The sequence below is a fragment of the Cryptomeria japonica genome, chromosome 10 (genome assembly GCF_030272615.1).
Source record: "Cryptomeria japonica chromosome 10, Sugi_1.0, whole genome shotgun sequence".
Classification (NCBI taxonomy): domain Eukaryota; kingdom Viridiplantae; phylum Streptophyta; class Pinopsida; order Cupressales; family Cupressaceae; genus Cryptomeria; species Cryptomeria japonica.
In genome coordinates, this window is record NC_081414.1 from 271,577,890 (window position 1) to 271,600,846 (window position 22,957).

Sequence of the window (22,957 nt, forward strand, 5' to 3'; positions counted from 1 at the left end):
ATAAGGCTATGTATTTAGTCATTTCGGAGTAATAAGGGGTTTCTGGCTTCATCGGGGTTGATATGCCTATGTGTTATAGCTCGTTGGAAAGGTCTTGAACTTTGCTACATGATTCTCACCTTCCGGAGTCTTTTTGGATGCCTGACGCTATTTATTTGCAATTTAGTGTTATTTTCCTATAGTTGACGCCATAATTAGAAAATAACACTCTTTTCATAATGCACCAACTTTACTCCCTTTTAGGGTTTGGCTTGGAAAGGAAAGGAGATATAAGGAGATGAAGACTTAATTGTTCATTATCTTTTGCACAATCAAACTTTTTTGTGAATTTGCTCTGAGTGAGTGATTCTTCATCTGGGACGCAAACCCCAAGATCTGGACTGGCTGGGACATAGCCCTCAAAAGTTATTGGCATTGGATTCTTCAGGAAGAGTGCATAGTTGACAGAGATTGAGTACGCCATTCTTCATTGTGGATACACATTGCAGAGTAAGGGTTTCAACATGGCAGATTTATTCTTCAGCTTGGGCGTGATCCTTGCAGCCTTAGGGCCGCCATTTGCAGCATGTACATCCCACGTGGAATGTAAGGAATGCATGTATTCAGCCTTAGAGGTATTCTTGATTCATGATATAATATTTTGTGAAGAACTTGGAAGTTGCAAGTTTGCAATTTACAACAGCAAGCAGGTTTGAGACGGAAACCTCATATTTGGTCTTCAGGAGGACGAAATCCCTTCTACAGGAGGCATGTGGAACACATCAGAAGCTTGTTTCAGGCACATTGAGGGTCATTTCAACAAGCAAACTCAGTAATCATTAGCGGCAAGGTCATTACATCAGATCTGAGCAAGAATACATTCAATTTCAGTGCATTACTTATTTCTTTTGGCAGCTGTACTGTTTCCCAAGGGGGTCGTACCATTACAGATGGTTGTGGAGTATAAATAAAATGGAGGGTTTTAACTCCATTTCTTGTTCTTAACTTCATTGTTAGGATCAGCAAGGACTGTGTAGAAGAAATCACAGTCATCAGGCTTGAATTGAGATCAGGGTGAGCAAAACAATGAGGATTTAAGGCTAAAATTGTATAATTTTGCCTGGCAGAATTTGGATTTCTAGCTAGTAATCGGGTTTTTGGCCCAATTTGTTATTGGTAATTCATTTGGAGGTAGTATAAGTGTATTGATACATTTGGACTGCCCTCGTACCTTCAACTCATGCCTGTATCCATTTCTGGATAGCAAATCAGCAACAAACCCGAGCACTAGATCCGTGGTATGTTTCTAATTATTTTGGTGAATGTATCTTCACTCCTAGTTGAATGTAATCTGCTGTGATAAATAAAATCAGAAGCTGATATCTTATTTTGTGTTGAATTCTATGTTATTATTGGTTATTGGTTGCAATCCCCATCACCAAAAAATAAACAACACTTTCTGCATCTTCTGTCTAGTCTCTAAGAACACCAAAAGGCTCTGAAAGATAGTTTATTAATTAAAACTTATCCAGGGCAGCAAAGAACCCATTTAGGGATCTTTCAAAATATTACATAATTTTGAAGATGAGAGTCCCTTATGTTTTCCCCGTGTCTGCTAATAGGCTGTCACTAATCTTTGGAAGTCAGTTTTATTGTAATTATTTTTTAATTTTTATGGTTGGGGTGAAATAATATTTATTTTTCTTCAAAGAAATATTTACTAATTTATCAAATATTTTAGTTAAATTTATAGTTTTCTTGTAAGAAATATTACATAATTTTGAAGTAAATAAAATTGGTAAGTAATCAATATAATTAGCCTATAAATTAATTTAAGATTGATTAATAAAAAAATAATTGAAATGATTTTGATGCAATATTACGTAATATTTAGTTTTCCTTTTATAAATATTTACTAATTTAACAAATACTTTAGTTTTCATGTGGATATGATTTGACTGACTTTGTAAATCAATGCATGTTTCTTGTCACTCTTTTGCACAATCTAAATTGGATGTGCTTTACACATAACGATAACGTCAAACTTCCAATAGCCATTTCAATATATGTGTTTTTGAAGAATATTTTAAGAAATTATGTATTTTCAAACATTTAATAAGTTTGCCAAGTATTTCCTCAAGCTTTTGTCAAGTTCTAGTTTTTCAACTATGCTCCGAATGATAAAAGAATTGAAGGCGGAGAGAAAACCCAACAAAGAAACTAATGAACTATGGTGTATTGAGTGCAAAACTAAGGGGCATAAACAAAATATGTTTACTACAGTATCTGATAAAATATATACATGAATTAATGATAGAGATGACAATGCATAACAAATACAGGAGTAAAATATATTACACATAAATTTATTACCGAAGAAGACTAAGGATGGTCAGCCAAGGATCAAAGTGATCTGATTAGATCATATTGCTTTTTTTGACAATACACAATCTATTCAAATGACTTGACCAATTGACACTTGTAGCTACTTGAAGTCGACAAACATTTAATACATAATCGAATAACCCATATTATCGTAACATTAGGGAAGACTTTTGCAAACTAACGATGGTATTGTAGATGAAGAATTGTAGACAAACTCGGAAGTACACTTTGCAAACTCGGACCATGGCAATACCAAATCAAATGAGTTCAATGGGGATTTGGAACAATACCCCCAATGAGGTCACAATGTAGTGCCCCTTGTGGGAGTTTGGGGGTAACTCCCTGTAATATACACCCCTTTTTTTAGAAAATATTGTGACTAAAATAGAGATGCAAATCAACTTCCCTTCCACTTTCTACTCACCCAAATCTCGGAGTGGGCAAGCTGAGAGCATACAGTGTCAATAATACAATAAAACTGAAATACAACAATTGAAAGTAAAGCAACAGGCACGCAATCCAACCACAACCACTTGTTCAACAAAGTGCACATGCAATGTTGAAAGGTGTAAACATCCACTTATTGAGTGGGAATAACAAAGGCCCATGCATTTATCTAGTGGGGTAAGTATCAACAATAAATTAAGAATAAACTCACTAGCGGTAAAAACACCAGTGTTGCGATTTAGAATGCGTGGAAAGAAAGCTTTTGTCGGTATGACCATCCAATGCATTACAATGTCAATATATTTGCATCATAAACATATTAAAATGAAGATTAGTTGTTGATAATAAGTGTTGATGAAAAATAAACGGTTGTAACACCCCAATAAGAGCCAAATATTATGAACAAGTCCACCTAGCTCAGAAATACAATAAAAAATACCATGAATGATGATGGAATACATTGATGCAAGTCTGTGTTGTAGATAAACTAGTCTGAAAACACTACTAAAGAAGCTTTGAGAACTTTGGAACTGGTCTCACTAATATACCCCAACAAATCCCAAACTTCATAATACTCAATAAACTTCACATGAACTTCTATACGCTAAACTCTACAGATCTGTGATCCACATCAACAAACCTTTTCATTTAGTCGCTAGCTTTAGTGAGGTGAGAGTTGGCCAAGTCAACCCGATCATTCCAAGTCATTCCAATCATGTAGGTAATTAGCCACTGCAAAATCTGCTCCAAGATAACCACCCAACCCGATGTGCAACGTCAGGGGTTGTCAGCTTGTGGCTAATTGGAATGGAGAAAATTGACTTGCACTCAAATTTTGTAAGTTGTAGCTGAACTGTGTCATGTCCAACATTAGGGGCCAATTAGACTAATTAGACCACACAAAGTGTGGCAAGTAATCCTCTAATATACCATTGATCTGCTCCTTCTGCTCATTGGTCTATGGATGATAACTTATAGTTGACATGAGAATTTTCGTGCCCATGAGCTTAAATAACTCTACCTAGAAATTACTTATGAATTGAGGATTGCGATCAAAAGTAATACAAAGTGGCACACCACAATAATTCACCACGTGTCAAAAAAAATACTCGGCTACATCATCGGATCGACATGGTGCTTTATAGGCCACAAAGGTAGCATACTTCGAAAATCTATCTACAACCATAATGCCTGATAGGCCCTCCACCATCAAGAGTTGAGTAATAAAGTCCATGCTAACACTCGCCCAAGGTTGCACCAGGACCGAATGAGGCTGCAACAGGCCTCCTAGCAACTGAATGACTACTTTGTCTTGTTGACAAGTCAAGCAAGTGCGCACATAGGATTTCACTTCCTCCCACATGCTTGGCCAATAGATCCACGCTCTAACAAGGCCATGGATTGTTTTTGTCTTGGTGCCCAACCCAGTCATGGCACTCTGAAATTAGCTCATGCCTTAGATCCTTCCACTTTGGTACGTAGAAGCGGTCTTGGGTGAAGAACACAAGCCCGTCATGCAGATGAAACCTCCTAATTCTCTTAGCTTTCAATTGATTGACAATCTAGTACGCATGAGAAGCCAACTCAAGTCCCTCCTTGTTCTAGAACATGATCAGATAGGCCGATATGACTCACACCAAAGTTAGGTTGTTCCTGTAAAGTGGCTAGTTGAGCCTTATGACTCAGAGCATCAACAACAACATTTTGGCACCCAAGAATGTATATAAGATTGAAATCAAACTCGACCAAATACTACTACTACCATGCCTAATTCGAAGTTAACTTGGCTTGGGTTTTGAAGTAGGTTGACGATACATGTTTGTTTTGACAGCAAATGGCACGCCCAACAAGTAGTGTCACCACACTCACAGGCAATGCATAATGGCGGTCATCTCTTTCTCATACATAGAGTAGTTCCTTTCCTTGTCATTGAGTTTGCGTGACTCATAGGCAACATGGTCACCTCCTTGCATCAAGACTCCACTGTTTGCAAAATCCGAGACATCAATTTGGACCTCAAATGGCTCCCCATATGAGGGGAGTGCCAAGACTAGTTTGGCCACAAGCTTTACCTTCAGCAGATCAAATGCGTCTTGTTTCTTGTTAGTCCACTTCCAACCTCAATCCTTTTTAAGCAAAATTATTAGCAGCACAACTATCTTCAAATAGCTCAAGACAAACTTTCTCTAGTAATTAGCCAAGTTGAGGAACTAGCAAACCTCGTGCACTGACTTGAGCGGCTCATAGTCATAGATTGCTTGCATCTTCACAGGGTCGGGGTTCAACAAACCATGGCCAACAATGTTTCCCACAAATTGGACCTCTATTTGGGCAAAAGAGCATTTGTCTTTCTTGACGAATAATTGATTTTTGCACAGCAATTGGAACACTTTGATGAGGTGCATCTTGTGCTCCTCAAGAATTTTGTTATAGATGAGTGTGTTGTACCGTTAAATGACCACGCACTTGTCTAGCAGATTTCGAAAGACATCATCCATCAATGTGCAAAACATAGCTGAGGCATTGCACAATCCTAACATCACCAAAAATTTGAAGGCTCCATTACCGAGTCATGATGATAGTCTTCTCTTCATCTCCTACAACTACCCAAATTTGATAATAGCCTTTTCTCAAACCCAACTTTGTAAAGTATCTTGCATCGGTCAAGTGGTCCAAGTTGTCGGCTATGAGTGGCAAGGGGTAACGATTTTTGATGGTCACCATGTTGAGCACCCTATAATCCATGCACAAACTTAGGCAGCCATCTTTCTTGTGCTAGAACAAGATAGGAATTGCATAGGGCAATCTTGAGGGTCTTGGGTAACCCACTTCAATGAGTTCTAATAGCTATTTCTTAAGCTCAACCATTTCAGGACCAGAAAGCCTATAGTAAGCTTGGGTAGGAGATTGCGCTCTAGGCTAAAGCTCAATTTTGGTGATCAACATGTCTCCTCAGCGAGAGTTTAATAGACAACTTCTCAGGCATGACATCTACATAAGCCCCGATGAGATCTTGTACCACCTTGGGACTTGAGATCTCATATTCCTCTTCCTCGTCACAATAAGATAAAGCTCATTGGAGTCATTTCTTGTAACTCGGCACAAGCTCATCTCTAACAAAATTTGCCTAGCATTCCCCATTTTGATTGTCTTCACCATGCAAACTTGTCAAGATCCATAAAGATCACGCAACTCAGGTGGGTGGCTAAGACAGCACATGAAGATTGAATAAACTCTTGCCCCAAGATGAGGTCTAAGTCATTCATCTCAATAGCAAACAAAGATTTGATGGTTGAGATCAATTTGAGAATAGAGATGATCAATGGCTGAGATTTCTTGAGATAGGTTGTTGGGAGATAATTACGATGTGCAATTGATTGCATGATTCAATTAACTGAATTGATTGAGAGTTAAAAGAATTGATTGAATTGTTAACTGTTTTGATTGATTTGAATATTAAATTGATTGACTAGTCAAAAAGAGTTGATTAACGAGTCACTGAGAGTCAGTGGTAGTAGAACTAAGAGTTAGTGGCAGCTAGCCATTTTCAACATGTGTGGTAGGAAAATTGAATGAAATTACCATTTTGGTGAATTTGGATTTTTGAAACATAAATAAATTTGGAAATTCACTTAATTAAGATTAGCTAATTAGATAATTTGGAGTAATTATTTAATTAGGGGAAGATAGAAATTGAATTTAATCAAATAGTGAAGATTATTTAATTAAAATGAGGTGATGAAATAATAAATTAAATAATAAAATTATTTAATTATTTGAGGAAAATTAGATAATTAAATAATAATAAAATATTTAATTATGAGAAAAGAGGGAAATTTCGACGTTTGAATTTGAATCAAAATAATGAAGTTAGATTAGAAGAATGATGTGGAATTAATTAAATAATAAAATTATTTAATTAATTAAAGAGGAAAGATTAGTAAAATTAGTGATCGCAAGTGTGGTACAATTTTCAGTACCTACAGTGTCCATTACGTGTGCGCTTTAGTATGTTCGATGGGACACAATGTGCTGGTTTTGGTTTGATAAGTGATGTGAATATGGATCTGGCTGACTCGTGCTGGATCTAATTGGTCCTTTTGATCGGATATATTGTTCTATAAAGTGATGGCGTGGATTCACTTTAGTTTTTGTACAAGTTAAAAAACTAGGCAGCTAGAGCTCATGTGTCTACACAGTTGTACTCTTTTTTTACTTATGTGGGGGTGTTTATTTTAATACTGTGGTCATTTTCATACCATTGCCGATGCAGTATGAATTTTGACAATTGTCAATTGAATATGCTCTAACTTGCCAAACTATACTCACTCCCCCTTAATTTGACAAATATTTGCATATTATAAAACACTTTTTATGTCTACAATGTGTGGTCTATTTAATCATTGCTTCTGATCTTTTTTATGAAATGTGTTGACAACTTGATTGTTGGACTGTGGGGCCCATAACCCTCCACAAGTATCCCCACTTGACGTCCTCGCTCCACTTAAGTGGGGGTGTTTATTTTAATATTGTGGCCATTTTCATACCATTGTCGATGCAGTATAAGTTATGATAGTTGTCAATTGAATATGCTCTAACTTGCAAAACTGTACTCACTCCCACTTTGACAAATATATGCATATTATAAAACACTTTTTATGTGTACAATGTGTGGTCTATTTAATCAATGCTTCTGATCTTTTTTATGACATGTGTTGACAACTTGATTGTTGGACTGTGGGGCCCATAACCCTCCACAGGTATCCCCACTTCACGTCCTCGCTCCACTTTTGGCCCTCTCCCCTAATGCACCTCGGTTCATCAATATCTATTTCATCCATGGGGTCTTCATTACTTGAGTCATCTTGTTTGATGCATTGTCCAAAACTACTTTGGCTTCTTTGATGAGAGTACCATCCAGAGAAGGGTTTTAGTGAAACAGATCTTTTGGATTCACTTCAATTTTGTTCTTTGATGCTTCATTTTCTGAAATAGCTTTGCTTTTGCTACCTCACCTTTCAAGTTAGAATTTTTATAACTTCAAGAATTTTCTTAGACCTCATTAGCAAAGTGCTATTCTCCGATTCTTGCAATTTTTTAAAGACTTCAGACTAGTTGATCCATGGTTGAGAATTAGGACTTGGGATCTAATCTTTGACATCTCCTCGATCAATAAAGGGGCCACCGACATTTGATTGTCTATCTTTATTTCCTCTATTGGATTGACCTTAATTCCTTTCAAGGAAGAAGATTCCATTGACTAGTTCGCAATGACAACCTTCACATTATCCTCAAACAAAGGGAAGAAGTTGTGATTTGAACGAGAACCTTCTGTTTTGGGATATATTTTTGCGGGATGGGTTTAGAGCATCCAGATTTTGAATGATTTTTTACTTCCACATCACATACAATAAAAACTTTTCTTCTGAACTTTAATTTCTTGATTTCAAATTCCTCTCGAGTATTGAGATTTAGATGGATTTAGGAATGGGGTTAATGGAGAGTAAACGAATTCTAACAAATAGATCCGAGTCATCTTTTCCCATGTCCAATCCCACAACTTGTCCCAATTTGCCCCCAATTAGTTGGATACAGTCCCTAGTCCAAAATTCGAGTGAAAAATTGTAAAGTCAAATCCAAATGGCCTTCTTTGATGAAATTTTTTTTGTGGGATCAAAATAGTTTCTTATTTTTGAACATAAATTGGCTTATTTTCAAAAACCACGAGGGTGAGTTAAGAATTTTGGTCTGATCAACTTTTATAGGAAATTCAAAATTCTACAATGATTTTTTTTTGGTAGAAAGCTAATATCGATTGTCGATTCCCATTTTTGTGCAAGCCATGATCTTAGTTGATTTCTTGTTGCTTTTTTGCCAATTATTCTTCTAATTATGACTCGACTGGCTAAAATTTCCGCTTCCTTATCCGCAATTGAGGAAACATCTACTTTGCAGTCGACTTTTCTGAGTTATTCTATTTATTGAGTTTCTTATGTTTCTTGTTGTGGTTTGCTGCTTTTGCTTTATTCAAAAATATTTTTTCTTTGTACTTTTCGACTTGGCCTAGAGGAAAGCAGTTTGCCTTGGTAATGAATGGGGGAATTTTGCCTTTAAATCTTTGACTGTGATTTCCTTTGTATTTGTCTTATGAGCTTGAAAATTAAAGTTCACATTTTTCACATATCGTGTAGTTTCGTACTTGCCTTGCATAGGTTTGCTTAATTTTCGCAAAGCTCATTTTGAACTTTTACTTTGAACATTTTTTACATGTACATTTAATTTTATTTATATCACCAATTTTTATTTCACACTCTACTATCTATTCATTTCCGTTCAACTATGTCATGCATATGCTTTATATTTATTTAAATGTCAACACCAATTTACACTTTATGCTATAAAATAGATCATATGTAATTCATAAGATACCATCCTTACAATTTACCTTCGCTAGTTTATCCACAAATAAAACAATTCCAATCCTCCTTTTTGGCTCCATTTAGTTTGGTCTCTTTTTGTGAAGAGGTCATTTCCTTGCCTTCATTCTTCTTGGGGTAGGACACACCCTTCTTGTTCCTGTTTCCGCCTTTTTAGAAATTTTGCTTCTCCCTAGGATCAAGTTTGCCCCCACCCCCTTGGCTGCATTGCCCATTAAGTCCAAGAGGTGCTTGGTCGTAGTTATGGCTTGAGGCAATGTCTAGACATTCTAGTGCCTCAAGTCCGCTTGAGCAAAAGGTTGCAAACCCTTCATGAACAGGTAAAGCTCTCAAAATTCATCATCTCCTTAGCTTCCAACATAAGTGTCTACAAGGCCTTGACATAGTATCAAACCTTGCCACTGTACCTCAACTCGTCAAACTAGGTGCGCACCACCCACCCATAATCACTAACATGGAATTGATAATGTAGGGCTACCTACAATTCTACCCATGTCTCAACTAGGTTGATAGGTTGCCAAGCTCTCAAGTCGGTGGCTCAAGAATGGCACCACAACTTAGCACTGCTAGTGAGGTAGGAGACCACCTTCTTGACTTGCACCTCGTCAGAGAGGCCTGGCAAATTTGAGAAGAGCTCATCGATATCCTAGAAGAAATTTTCAAGAGCCTTCTCATCTTGCGAGCCATCATACAACTCAAGCTCTTTCGACTTCGTGGAAACATGTGACCTTCCTTGGGCCAATAAAGAAGCACAAGGCTTGGTCTTCTCTCAAGAACTTGCACTCTTCTTTGAGACCTTCAATAGCTTCTTTAATAATTTTGTGTTCATCTTGCAATTCTTGGAATGCAGGTTCATGCCCAACTGTGTGCTCTTCCAACTCTGGGGCTTTTGTAGTAGACATGTGGACTTCAAGATCTTGGAGCCAATCGTGAGTTTGACGTTGGTTGCAATCTCGACCATGGTCTGTGTGGACACCATCAATGCAATCACCATTGAACCCTAGTTCATGTTCACCTCCAGATCAGAGTCCTTAACCTTTTGTGGACATTTGGGACAGCGCATAGGGACAAGATTCTTGCTACTACTGATATAGACTTGATGTGTAGGGGTTTAATGCCAACCTTCATGAGATTGAGCTATGAAAAGCTCCACGCGGCACTGCTAGTGCAGCTCACTTGACCTAGGAGGCCCCAAGGAGTGCACAACAAACTACGCCTCACCAAGAAAACCTAGGACAACCAACAACACACAAAACAGTAAAGTAATAACTCGTAAATAACACAACAAAGCCAAAAGACAAAGATTTGGGGTAAATCCTTTTATTGCATTAAAACCAAAGCTTACAATATAATGACTCAGATTCAAACCATGGCCATGTCGAGCTCCGTCGAAATTGCTTGGCCTTACTCTCGCAACATTGCCCCAAGGAACCCTTGGGCTATTCGCGCAACACACTACCTTCATGCCTCCATGAAATTCCAAAGTGGTTAAGCTTCAATGTTGGGGTGAATCGCTGGCACATCTCCTTGGCTCTGCATCAACGATGTGGCCGCTTGACCACTTCGGATTGCACACACCTAGAATTCTCACACTATGCACTCAAAGCACTAAGAAATGATCTCTGATTTTTCGCATATGGGACAAGTTTGAGAGCACACCACTTATATAGAGGTTGGCAAGCCCCGGGGATGGCACACCTAAAATTAACCCCGCCAACTGTTATTGCACATATTGAACAGTCCTTGAGTCGAGAGTAGTCATCAAAATCTCAACCCGAATGGAAGCACGAGGTGTTTTGAATCGGCCACACCTTTGTTCGATCTCGCAATAGCATTCTTTGTGAATCACAAAGGAATGTCGCACGAACTAGTCAGTCGATCGAATACAAGGGCACACAATTTTATCTAGGTCATTGCACACCCTTAGATATGCTTGGATTGTTTTGCACCCATGTTATTCAAGTAACCGAGTTGCGGATTTGGAGCGAGTTGTCACTCCAATGCACGACAAACCCAATATCAACTAGTCCCTTCTGTCATAATTTTACTACTAGCATATTTACAATCGAAAAAGTTACCAAAGTCCAAGAATGGTGGAGAGAGAAGATATTCAACAATGCAAACATTATGTTTAGATTTTAGTAACTATAACATAACATTAGAACTAAAAATAATAATTATCTTTAATAAAAAGGAAAATAATCACACTACAGTTATAATAGGGGCGACTAGATAAAAGTCAACTAATGACCTATACAAATAGTGCATAATCATTGAAATCAACTTTACTTTCAACATAAACAATATTTGGACAGGGCATTAAAAACAAATCAATTTTGATTTTGTATTTATTAAACTTTTAAAATGCATTAAAATGTTACTCCCATGAAGAGAGATATTAATACTCCTTGATGGTACATTGATGTACTAAACATACTCTATCTGCAATCTATTACTACATTTTTTCCTAATGATTGATCACTAGGTGTGATCCAAAACATCGATCAAATAAACACAATAATGTGAATAATGCTAACAAAGACAAAAAATAGAGATTTTGGAGTGTTTAAAGAAAGTATGCCAATATGTGAATAATGCTTTGAACCAACCAACCAAGGGACCTCATCTGATTGCACATTGAAACTCCCAAAAATAGACTCTTGTTGAGAATGGCTCTTGAGAGTAGATTGTTATTGATAATGGCTTGCAAGAATAGACTATTCATGATAATGGCTCCCAAGAGTATATTTTTGTTGAGAATGGCTACTAAAAATAAAATTTTGAAGAGAATGGTCCCCGAAAATAGACTTTTATTGGGACAATTGAAGGTTCGTACAATCAATCTATACACTTAAAAAATTCATCTATTGTACAATGACATTGACTGTACAAGGGAGGTTGATGTTGGTCATCGTGCTTGCCATATAGTCGAAGTGTTATCTCATACCACTAAAGTGATCATTGGCAGGCACACACTAATGAGACCAACAAGCCTTACATCATGTTCAAGTTGTAGCCGTACAATGTGGATTGATGCAAAAAATATATTGTCTTGGTCATGTGATGTAGATAGGATAGTTTATCATACAATGTAACCACTTAATCTTGGTCGTATGTTGTAGATAGGATGAAATAGTCATATGGCGTAGATGGAAATAAAACAACTATACCATGTGGATGGAATGAACTAGCCATACAATGCAAATGGAGAAGAATTGAAATAAATAGAGAACAATACAACAATCACAATGAATCGGGAAGAGTACAAAGTGAAGGTTCTTAGAAACAATATGTTCATGGTGTCAAAATAGCAGAGTGACCGAGTGTGCTCAACCATGTGCAAATTGAGGACAGTAATTTGACCTTAGCCATAATTCTCAGTGGACTCTTGTGTGGATGAGGTAAGGAGAGTAAAAATAGCATAAGTCTGCAGGGAGTGAACTTGTGAAGGTAGATAGAACAGAGAATTGTTCATGTGTGGATTGGCACAAACTAGGCAGAAGGCTGTGCCAGAAGATGTGGTGAATGCATGATGGGATGGAAAATCAATATTGAATTTTCGAGTTAACTGATGAGCTGGAAGAGCTTTAGGCACAGTTTAAAGAGCAAGCTGAGGATTTTGCATATGCTGGTGGGTGTTGATGGAGTGAACTTACAAAATCACGTACAAGGAGAGATTGGCAACAGTTGACACTGAGGAAATGTAAAACAGGAGTTAATGACCAGCTGGGCTAGGTGTGGAAGGGAAACATGCAGCTTGCTTATGTTTTCTAGCAGTAGAAGTGTAATCAGGGAAGGATTGAATAAACAGTTGATAGCCAAAAGAGGCTATAATCAGATGGATTTGTCCATGTAAATGAGATTTGGTAATTGAAGATTGCCGTATAATTCAGGGTTGGTGAAGAATACTTGGAGCTCTAAAAGTAAGAGCTAGGATTCTCTAAGAATACTTGGAAGCTGTGCCATTTGTTGAGAAGAATGCAGATCATCCAATTTCACAAGTCCATCTTGCAAAAAATTCTACAGAAGTTCATTGGTATTTTCACAGGATTGTAGGAGCCTGGAGGTTCTTTCTCTCCACTGTTGAAAGTGGGATATTGCTCAGAGAGTTATGCTGGTAGCTAATCTTGTACTTTGTCTAAGATGAGCCTTGATGGACCAGACAGAAAATGCAAATTACAAACCTAGATCTAGATGAATGATGACAAATTACACAAACTACATGCCAACAACAAATTATGCAGAATGCAACTATATTCCAATATCAAGGATATGAAAAAGATATGATACAAAAGATTGTACATAAATATATAGGCCTTTTCGACGCCTCAATCAAGGAGATGACATATCCAAGAGTTCATGAGTTTAACTCTTGATCACTCCCAATCAGTAGGTAACAAAATTTAACTAAGAGGTCAAGAGTGTAACTATCAATCAGTGGATCAGTTTAACTCAATCCAACTAAGACAGAGGTGGCCTTAATTGAATAGAGGTGACACCTAAGTATTGTCAATCAACAATTGGTGAGGTAGTGGTGGCACTTGTACACCTTAAGTCAGGGTAAAAACATGTCATTATTAGTATTCAAAGTAAACTTGATAAATAAGTATAATATCACATTTAAGAGAGAAAAATATCTGAGGTAATGTATGAACATTACCACAAGAAGTTGCATTTTGTGAGGCAATGGGGTGGCAGAAATACTTGTGTCCATGATTGATATAACCAAAGGAAGGGTAGTGAATTGAACTTAAACGGAAAAGAGTATATAAATAGTGAGGTGATTGTTCAGAAGCATAGAAAAATATCTTGCAAACACTGAATTAAGTAAACTGACAACATTAGCCAGAGCGATAACCAGCCTTGAGGCAAAATTCTCTGTGTGAGAATGATTGTTGTGAAAACTTCAAATTCCCATATTTCTTTGCTGCCGAAAATTCCAGCCTTTTAAAATTGTTAGCCATCATCGGGAATAACTAATATTGGATAATGAGTAGAAGACACTGATTGATGTCACAGTTTGGAATAGAAAAAACCCAGGTTAGTAGGTTATATAGTATGATATGGAACATTTGTCAATATGGTGACAATGCAGAGGGATATTATGAGCTAAACTAAGCCATAAGATTCACAATTGCGGAAATGAAAATTTTCCCAGTTAAACTAATATTCGTAAGAGTAGATTTTAAATTTTGTTTCAAGACAAAATGAAGACACTGACGCTCAGATCTTGTTACAACCAAAAATAAAAACATCCCAAAGTACAGGTGAGCCACTTCCAATTTAAATTGCATAACATCATTTTAAATGATCATCCCTTTATTATAGTGTCTTTCCATATGCATGCATAAGTAGGGGAATATTTTCTGAAATTAGCTATCCTTTGCTTCATCTCAAATCAATCTAAAATTAACTGATCTCTGCTTCAACATAAAACAGTTCACCAAATATTTAATCCTTGTTTGATCACAAAGCAATTTAAAACTTCCTACCAAAATCTATATTTAATCCTGGCTTAATTTGTTCGATTTTCTCTCAAATAAAAATAAACCTTTTGTTAACAATGTAACTAACTTAGCTAGAAAAAATTCAACTTTACAAATTACTTATGGTTTGCATGAAAATTGTCTTCAATATCCTCTATGTTTTTATTTCTTTGCATGGATATCATCTCATGTTTGACCCACATTGCAGCACTCTCATGAAATATGTTGGGTGCATTACAATTCTGGTCTGCCTGAATTGATCAGTCTCCAATCATTATAAAGAGTGAGTCAGATCTTTCAGTTGCACCAATAACTCTTGCACCACGTATTCAATAAGAACTCAAATTATTTGCAGCACTCTCATGAAATATGTTGGGTGCATTACAATTCTGGTCTGCCTGAATTGATCAGTCTCCAATCATTATAAAGAGTGAGTCAGATCTTTCAGTTGCACCAATAACTCTTGCACCACGTATTCAATAAGAACTCAATTTATTGGACTTCTAAATCTATCTAGATGCCATTTATTTTCAAGATAAAATCAAACATGGAACTAGATTGGATTGCAGCCACAACAATGTTTCATCCATCTACCTGTCCAATCAAAATCAATGCTTCGGCAGCATCACTTCAAAACTGAATTTGCAATATGTAGCACATTGAATATACTTGTGATCATAAATAACCAGCGATATCCTGAGGTTGATTTCCTCATCCTGATGATGGATCATGGAGTGTGATCCAAAACCTTAATGCAAATAAAACTCACACAGTTTATTCCAGAAGCATCTAATCAATTTGTACCTTATCAATCTTGTCAATAGCTCACAAGTGGTTGACCCACCTGGGAATTACCAGCAGCACTTCTTGGAGATTAAAACAAAACAGTTGCTCATTTTTGTCACTTTCACAGAACTGAAGAGCATGACAGACAATTTTTGCACAAGAGTAAGGATTTGTTCACTTTATCAATCCATTCACTTGTGCAATCCTAAAAAGATTCTGAAACAATAATATAATCAATGTTGTCTACTTTAGCATCCCAATTTGGAGAATGTCTTCCAAAAAGTGAAGAAAACATGTATTCTAATACAGCCTTCCATTCTAATTCCTCTCTAAAGCAAACGCATTGCACAAATAGGAAAAACAAAAAAGATAAATCATCACTCTCAATTTTTAAACCATTATATATCTCTTACCCAAGCATGGTGACGATATTGCACACCTTAAGCCTGCTGTTTTAGCTCAAAGTTGTTCAAGGTCAATGCAGCACAAAAGGAATAATTACAAATTGTCCAAGAATATTACTAGTTCCAACAACTTGATCACTAATCACCAGAACAGTTTGTTGATTTTAACTTGGAAATTTCAATTTCCATTAGTCAAGTGAGAAAAACATGGTTACCTAGTGTTTTTCTTAGTGGCTTGCTGCAAATTAAATATTGATTGGGTTTTTAGCTCTTCCAATACAAATCATACCAACAACCCATCTGCCAACGCTTTGTGGCACTATAGCCTATTACACATTCAACCAAACAATTTAAATAAACCATGCCAGAAATACTATAAAGGTATTAAAAAATCAGCTCCTGCACATTATATAGCAAGCAAATTCTTTCACAACCACAGAAAATAAGGACAAAGCAGAAACAAAAACAATTAAGATGACAAAATGTAAATAAAAAGAAATAACCTTGCTCCAGAAGCAATAACAGCTTTATGCACTTTCATCCCATAGTAACCTTTGCCCCCAAATGCCGGAAGAAGTGATGGATGGATGTTCAAAATTGATCTAGAAAATGCTTGAACAAGTTCTTCTGGTATTAGTTTCAGGTAACCTGCTAGGAGGAGGAAGTTGATCTCAAAGTTCCTAAAAAGAAGGTAAGCAGGTTAGCAATGAGAAAGTTTTAACATTAAAATAAATTGAGGCTTCACTGAAAGAGAAAAAATTTCAGATGCAACTTGATTTAAGAATCCAAAAGTTAATACTTAAACAAAGAATGCAATTTTCAGAGACAACTCAAAGAGGTAAATTGGCCTGTAAACCTTGTATGGTTATTATAGCATGAAGAGGTGCAGTTCAACTCATTTGGGCGCCAGTCAGTCTCCTTCAAGCCAACTAAGCAAATCCAAATGTGTGAATGGCCTATTGGCCTTACACATTTTGTGTTATGATTATCTTTTAATTATGCCTTATACCTTATTCGATATGCATGATTAATAAGCTTGCTAATGATATTCGGTATGTGTATAAACCGATTGGTCATTTGTTAATATTTGTTAAGTAGTCGACTTATGTTGAAAGTCGCCACCCTTCATTGGGTCGTGATTCTTTTTAGGGTGCCAATCCTTGGGGAAGGGTCACCCTTGACAGATATAAAGGAGATTATATTTCTCCTCCTTGGTATCAGATAATACAACAAGCAGATCGATATTCTACGACAGACAATCAACGAACACATACAGCAAGTTCGATAGCTACAGCAGTTCGATATCACAGTCTATTGATATCCATTCATTGCAGTCGACATTCATTTGTGGCAGAGCAAATTTCTTGTGGCAGTCCGTATTCATTCGTGGCAGATCATATTCATTCTGTGACAGAGTGAAGTCATCTTCAGGCAGATTGAATATCCACAGCAGATCGAGTTATTAAATCAGTGCAGTTCATATTTCATGTATTGCTGTGTATGGTGATTTATTGATATCAGATTGTGATCAAAGTACAAATTTTTTTTTAAAATTACCTGCTTATTCAAATCTGATTGAAATTTAACACTCTAGGTTAATCTCAGGTTACATTTGTTATTTTTTGTTGTTTCAGTTCTTACTTGATTTCAATTCAGGTATGGAACTACCTATAACAATTTCAATGCTAAGCATCAGAAGGATAGGGTAATTTATTGTTTTCCTAACCAGAGTACCTAGAGGACAACACTAATAATTAAGGCAATTACATATGAATTAAAACTTGTGCTAATGATTTAGCTATAGAATCACTATTCTTATTACAAATCAGATTGGTATAAAATGCAGTTTTGTTCCTTGATTTATGCAGTTCCCTTGTGAAGCAATTAATATGCTATCATGCATAATAATAGTGAGAGCCAAAGATCTCTTTTGCTAGATCAAGATTGGTTGGTCATGTATTCACCTGGTTCAAAAAATAGGCCCATTCAATGGGTTTAAAAAATTGAACTAGTTCCTAAGCATGATGATGTAATGTCCCTTCTTTAGGCAGTTTAGACTACAGCAGAGGTTGGCCTATAATCAGGAGGTTCCCGTAGGTCAGTAGAGTGGTTAGGGGACCCAACTGGGGGTAGTGGAGCTTTCCAGGGGGCTTTACAAACCTTTCCAGATATATAGATGCAATCTCCTATTTTTTAGGAGGAATCTTATTTTTTAGGAGACTGGGAGATGGTCCGGGAGACATTCTGAGTCATTCTAGTGGTTTGAGAAAGTCCTAAATTTTAGAAAGGGGGTCCTATTTTTTAGGAGGGGACTGGCAATGGCCCTGCTATATTTAGACATCATCCTTGGACTGGCTGCTACAGTTTTCAGTTTAGAGTTCAAGTGATGGATCCAAGAATAAATTTGAAATATTAAAGTTATTACTTTAATGTTTCATTTTAAATTTAATAAAGTGATTTTAATAGAAAATTACTTTATAATATAATTTTACATTAAGTGGACCCCTCCATGGCACACATCTCTAGGAGGCTTAATGTTGTTTTAAAAGGTGGTCATTTGATTAATGAAGAATAAGACCCTTGAAGAGGTTCGAACCTCTTTAGAAAGGAAAATAAATTTAAAAACAAATAATTATTATTAATAAGGGAGTCATAAGGGGTTCAATCTTGATGAGGCGATATAAGTTTATAAAATAAACTTAATTAAATAAAGTGGAAACCCTAAAAAAGTTCGATTAGGGTTGGGAGTCAATAAAGCAACATGAGGAGGCATCATTTCATTATTCATTCATTCGTTTTTTTACAGCAGCAGATGGGTTTTGAGCTCTGAGAAAGAGTTTGAGCAGCAGATCAGGCTTCTGGGAACGAAAACTCTTAGGAGATTGGAAGGTTGGGAAAAAACCCAACATTTCTTGGAGGGTGAATTCATTTCAGAATTCATCATTGAGCAGCAAACAGTGGATCAGACATATTGAGGAGCAGATTTCAGATCCGGGCTGCTTGCACACCAATTATCAGTATTTATCATCAACTTCAGCTAGCCGTCACCTCCTTTGTGTTATTGCCATCAAACCCTGGCTGGACGTTAGGTTCTGAGAGCAGATCAGAACATAAAAATCTGATCAGAACAAGTCATTACCAGCAGATCAGCAATTTCCAACTAAAAGGCCATAGTGGAGCAGCAGTCGCACCACTAGAAGTTTGGGTTTGGCTTTCCAATAAGCGATTTGGGCACAACTATCAGATTCAGTCATTCTGAATCAGTTTGGCACTGATTTTCTTGTAATTCTTTGTGGGTCCATCAATTAAACTCCACCAAAGGACTAGCATTGATTCCGGGGTATGATTGCATCTTGCAATTTGGCGTTTTCTAATTGTTAATCTGAATTTGTATGTTGCTGTTTTAGTAAATCAGAACTCAAAAGTTCATAAGAGTTATCTACAATTCTTGTTTATGAGTTCAAAGCATTGTTTATTGGCATTCATTTCATGTTAAAACCTTCCACCATCAATTGGCTTTAAAAACCCAACGTAAACCTTGCAAACAAATCCAAACAAACTCAATCAGCAAATTAAACATACTCAGAAAAATCAGAAAAAATAGATCAGATTTGATTGGGGATCTTTCAAATGAATTCAAGAAGCTAACTAAAGAACGAATTCTATCATGCTTGTAATGAAGAGGAAAAGTCTTGTTGGCAATATTTTACTATTTTAGGCAAAAGATAAGGTCAAAGTGTGAAGGAGTATAGAAGTGAATTTCTAAATAGAGCCACTTAGATAGTAAAAATGTACAAAACTATGACATCTTGAAAATGATTATCATAAGACTTCATAGTCATCTCAATAGGCTTGTGTTATTGGCCAAGCCTAAAGATACATGAAACATTTTCACAAGCCTATTATCTTGATATGGACAAGAAAAAAGGTTCATCATCTTCTTCATATTTGCAAAAGGGAAAGTTAAGTGGCAAGGTAGGTGTACTGCTACTACTGCTTTTGCAAGTAACGATACTCAAAATCACAGTGGGCGTTGTGATGTGAATGTCTGGAATTGCATCCTAGAAATCACAATAAGAGGGTCAAGAGTTCCTTTGGAGAACGACACAAATAACAGTTCCATTGCAGACTAGAATATTGCTTGCACTTTCATACAAGGACTGGTACACCTGAATATTAAAATAATATTATATTTATTCTATAATGGTCACCTTAGTTGTCGACTTAGTTGTCTTTTTAGTTCGTTTAGTGTAACTACTGATTCTTTTATTAAAAGGCATAGTTGGCTTTTTCGTTTTTAAGCATTTTAGCTTTTTAGCTTCATGTTGAAGCTTTAGCTTAACGGTTCGTTCTTTTTAGAACACCGTCTTGTGATCTCTATTTAAGGAGCTTTCGTCTCCTTTGTTAATACATCGATTATATGAGCAATTAATTTTTCATGGTATCAGAGCGGGTCAATGTGATTTTTTAAGATTTGGCGAATTTTAATAAAAAATCGAGCCCCCCTACTTGGATATTATTTCCCAAAAAAAATCGTTTTTTAATGAAAAAAATCATTAGTGTTTTTCAAAGTTCGCGACTTCCTTTCTGTGTGTTTTCACTGTGAGCTAGGAGTTTTTTTTTGGTTCATTCCGCGACCTGTTTCATGTTTTTGCTGGACAAGTTTGTGGTGTTTTTCGTCTATAAAAATTGCGGAATTTTTTATGGTCATTTTTTTCAGAACTTCGCCCGTGTGGGAAGATTTTCGTCGCCATTTTTAGCTCCTACGAGTTTCTGTCTAGTCAAACCTTTTCGCAAGCCTTTTTTTCTCACAGATTTCTTCCGGCGTGACTTGTTTTTTTCTTTTGGCATCATTTTTTTGTGGTGGTTTTTTTTGTCATCTATGATTTATTTCGCTATGGATTTCTACGTTTTTTGTCTACATCGGTTGTTCTTCCAAACGCGACGACTCTGCAGTTTCTCATCAATTTCTTAGTGACGGGGTTTCGTCAATTTTTTGTGTTTCTTCCTCTGCCCTCGGCCCATGTTCTTCCGCACAATTTTTTGCACGATTTTTGTTTTTTTGGCATCATGATTCTTCTGCAACATACGCATTTTTTTCGCGTTTTTTTTTCTGCTACATGGATTTTCGATGGAAAGGTTTTTTGTGCCTACGCGTTTTCTTTTGGCGCCTAGTTTTTCCTACCCACGGCTCGTGCTTTCCGCCTGGTTTTATTTGTGTTTGAAACTTTTGCGACAGGATTCAGATTTACGGGTTTTTATAGATTTTCCCTTAAAAAAATTATTTTCGGTTTTTTATAATTTTTTGCCTTAAAAATTATTTGTATAGGTTTTATAATTTTGGCCTTCAAAATTATTTTCTGGGTTTTTGTTAATTTTTTTCAAAAAAATTATCTTTTTGGGTTTTCTGGTTCTTTTTGCCATAAAAAATCATGGGAGGGTTTTAATAATTTTTTCCCTTAAAAAATTATTCTGGGTTTTCACCTTCTTTTCCTAAAAAATTGTTTGGGTTTTCATGATTTCTTCCTCAAAAATTGTTTGTTTGGTTTTCATGATTTTTTCCTCAAAAATTGTTTGTAGGGTTTATAATTTTTCCTTAAAAATTATCATCTGTAATTCGTGATGTTCGCATAGGATTTTGGTTATCTGGGTTTCACTGTTTTTTTCACAAAAACGATGATTTGTAAATCCAGTTTGATGGTTTTTTCCACAAAAATTGTGCTTTGTTGTAGTCAATTTTAGGCACTTGGAGTTGCCAGGGCGAAGATCTGCAACCGTGGTATCTTGCAGTAATAAATCACAGGTCGCAAAAAAATTGCGGCTCCAGAATAATCTGCTTCGCAAAAAAACGCAAGCGGATCACGAAAATAATCCCGCAAAAATCACCCACAGAAAAAAAACCGCGCAATAGTCACAAAAATCGCCATAGACAAAGAACGACAAGGTCCATAAACGGCGCAGAAGAGACCCCTTGCACCGAAAACCCACCTCAAAAGTGTTGTCTGTAATTTTGTATTCACAAAATTGGACAACCCCTCTAAAATTTTTATTCAAAAATAAAAAATTTTACTCTAAGGCATGCTTTTCAAGGCAAAAATTTTGTTCCTTTTTTGAACTGGACTAATCTTTGGTTCATCCTTGATCCACGTATCAAATTTCATCGCATTTTGAGTTCGTTTGCTTGGTCTTTTCTCCAAAATCAGGTTTTAAACTGTGGACTACGAGTGGGAAATTTTTCTTCTTTTGCAAGTAAGGAGCTTTTTGTTTTTAAGTTGTAGGAGTTTTTTCAAGCAATTACAAGTGAAAGTTTATAAAAGATGTGTAACTTGTACTTTGTTATTTCTTTTTTCGTCCAGCTTACTCGACGCATACAACCGCTCTCGGAGACTCTACATGTCGCTTAGTCTGTTGTCAATGGCGATCCAAAGACTCGGCACCATGAATTCCACTAGCACCACCGCTTCCTGCCCAAACATTAACTGGAAGGGGGTTTGTCCTATGGTGACCTTGTACGTCGTCCGGTACGCCCACAATACAGATGCTAAGCGTTCCTCCCAGTCTTCCTTCTCCACTCCGCAAGACTTGTAAATCACAGAGATGATTATTTTATTTGTTGCCTCGGCTTGCCCGTTCACCCGAGGATAGTAGGGGCTTGATAAGAAGTGGAATATCTTGAACTCCGTCTTGAGCAACCGGATTATATGATTGACAAAATGTCCTCCCCGGTCACTCGTCAATTGGATTGGAATCTCGTACCATGTAATGATTTGCTCGTAGATAAACCTTGCCGTACTGACAGCCGAATTGTCTGGCAGAGCCCGTGCCTCGACCCACTTGGTCAAGTATTTTGTGGCCACCATGATGTATCTGCACCGTCGGGCTCGACTTGCCTTCAAAGGTCCGATGAAATCCAGCCCCCATCGTTCAAACAGTTCCTGGGCATTGGACGGGTTGAGGGGCATAAAATCCCTCTTCAGCGGCCTCCTCACCCGTCGGCACGTGTCACAACTCATCACCCACTCCCGGGCGTCAT

The 22,957-nt window shown here is 36.8% G+C and overlaps 1 protein-coding gene across 3 annotated transcripts in view; it reads right to left on the bottom strand.

Annotated features, from left to right (window-relative positions):
- Window positions 1-22,957, bottom strand: part of LOC131035490 (phosphoribosylglycinamide formyltransferase, chloroplastic) — a 160,837-nt gene that overhangs the window by 89,128 nt on the left and 48,752 nt on the right. For all 3 annotated transcript variants that reach the window (XR_009103963.2, XM_057967200.2, XM_057967199.2), the window contains exon 4: window positions 16,428-16,604. Coding sequence is in view for 2 of the 3 variants with exons in the window: in XM_057967200.2 (XP_057823183.2) it covers window positions 16,428-16,604 (177 nt within the window). In the remaining variant the exon portion in view is untranslated. The remainder of the gene's footprint in view (window positions 1-16,427; window positions 16,605-22,957) is intronic.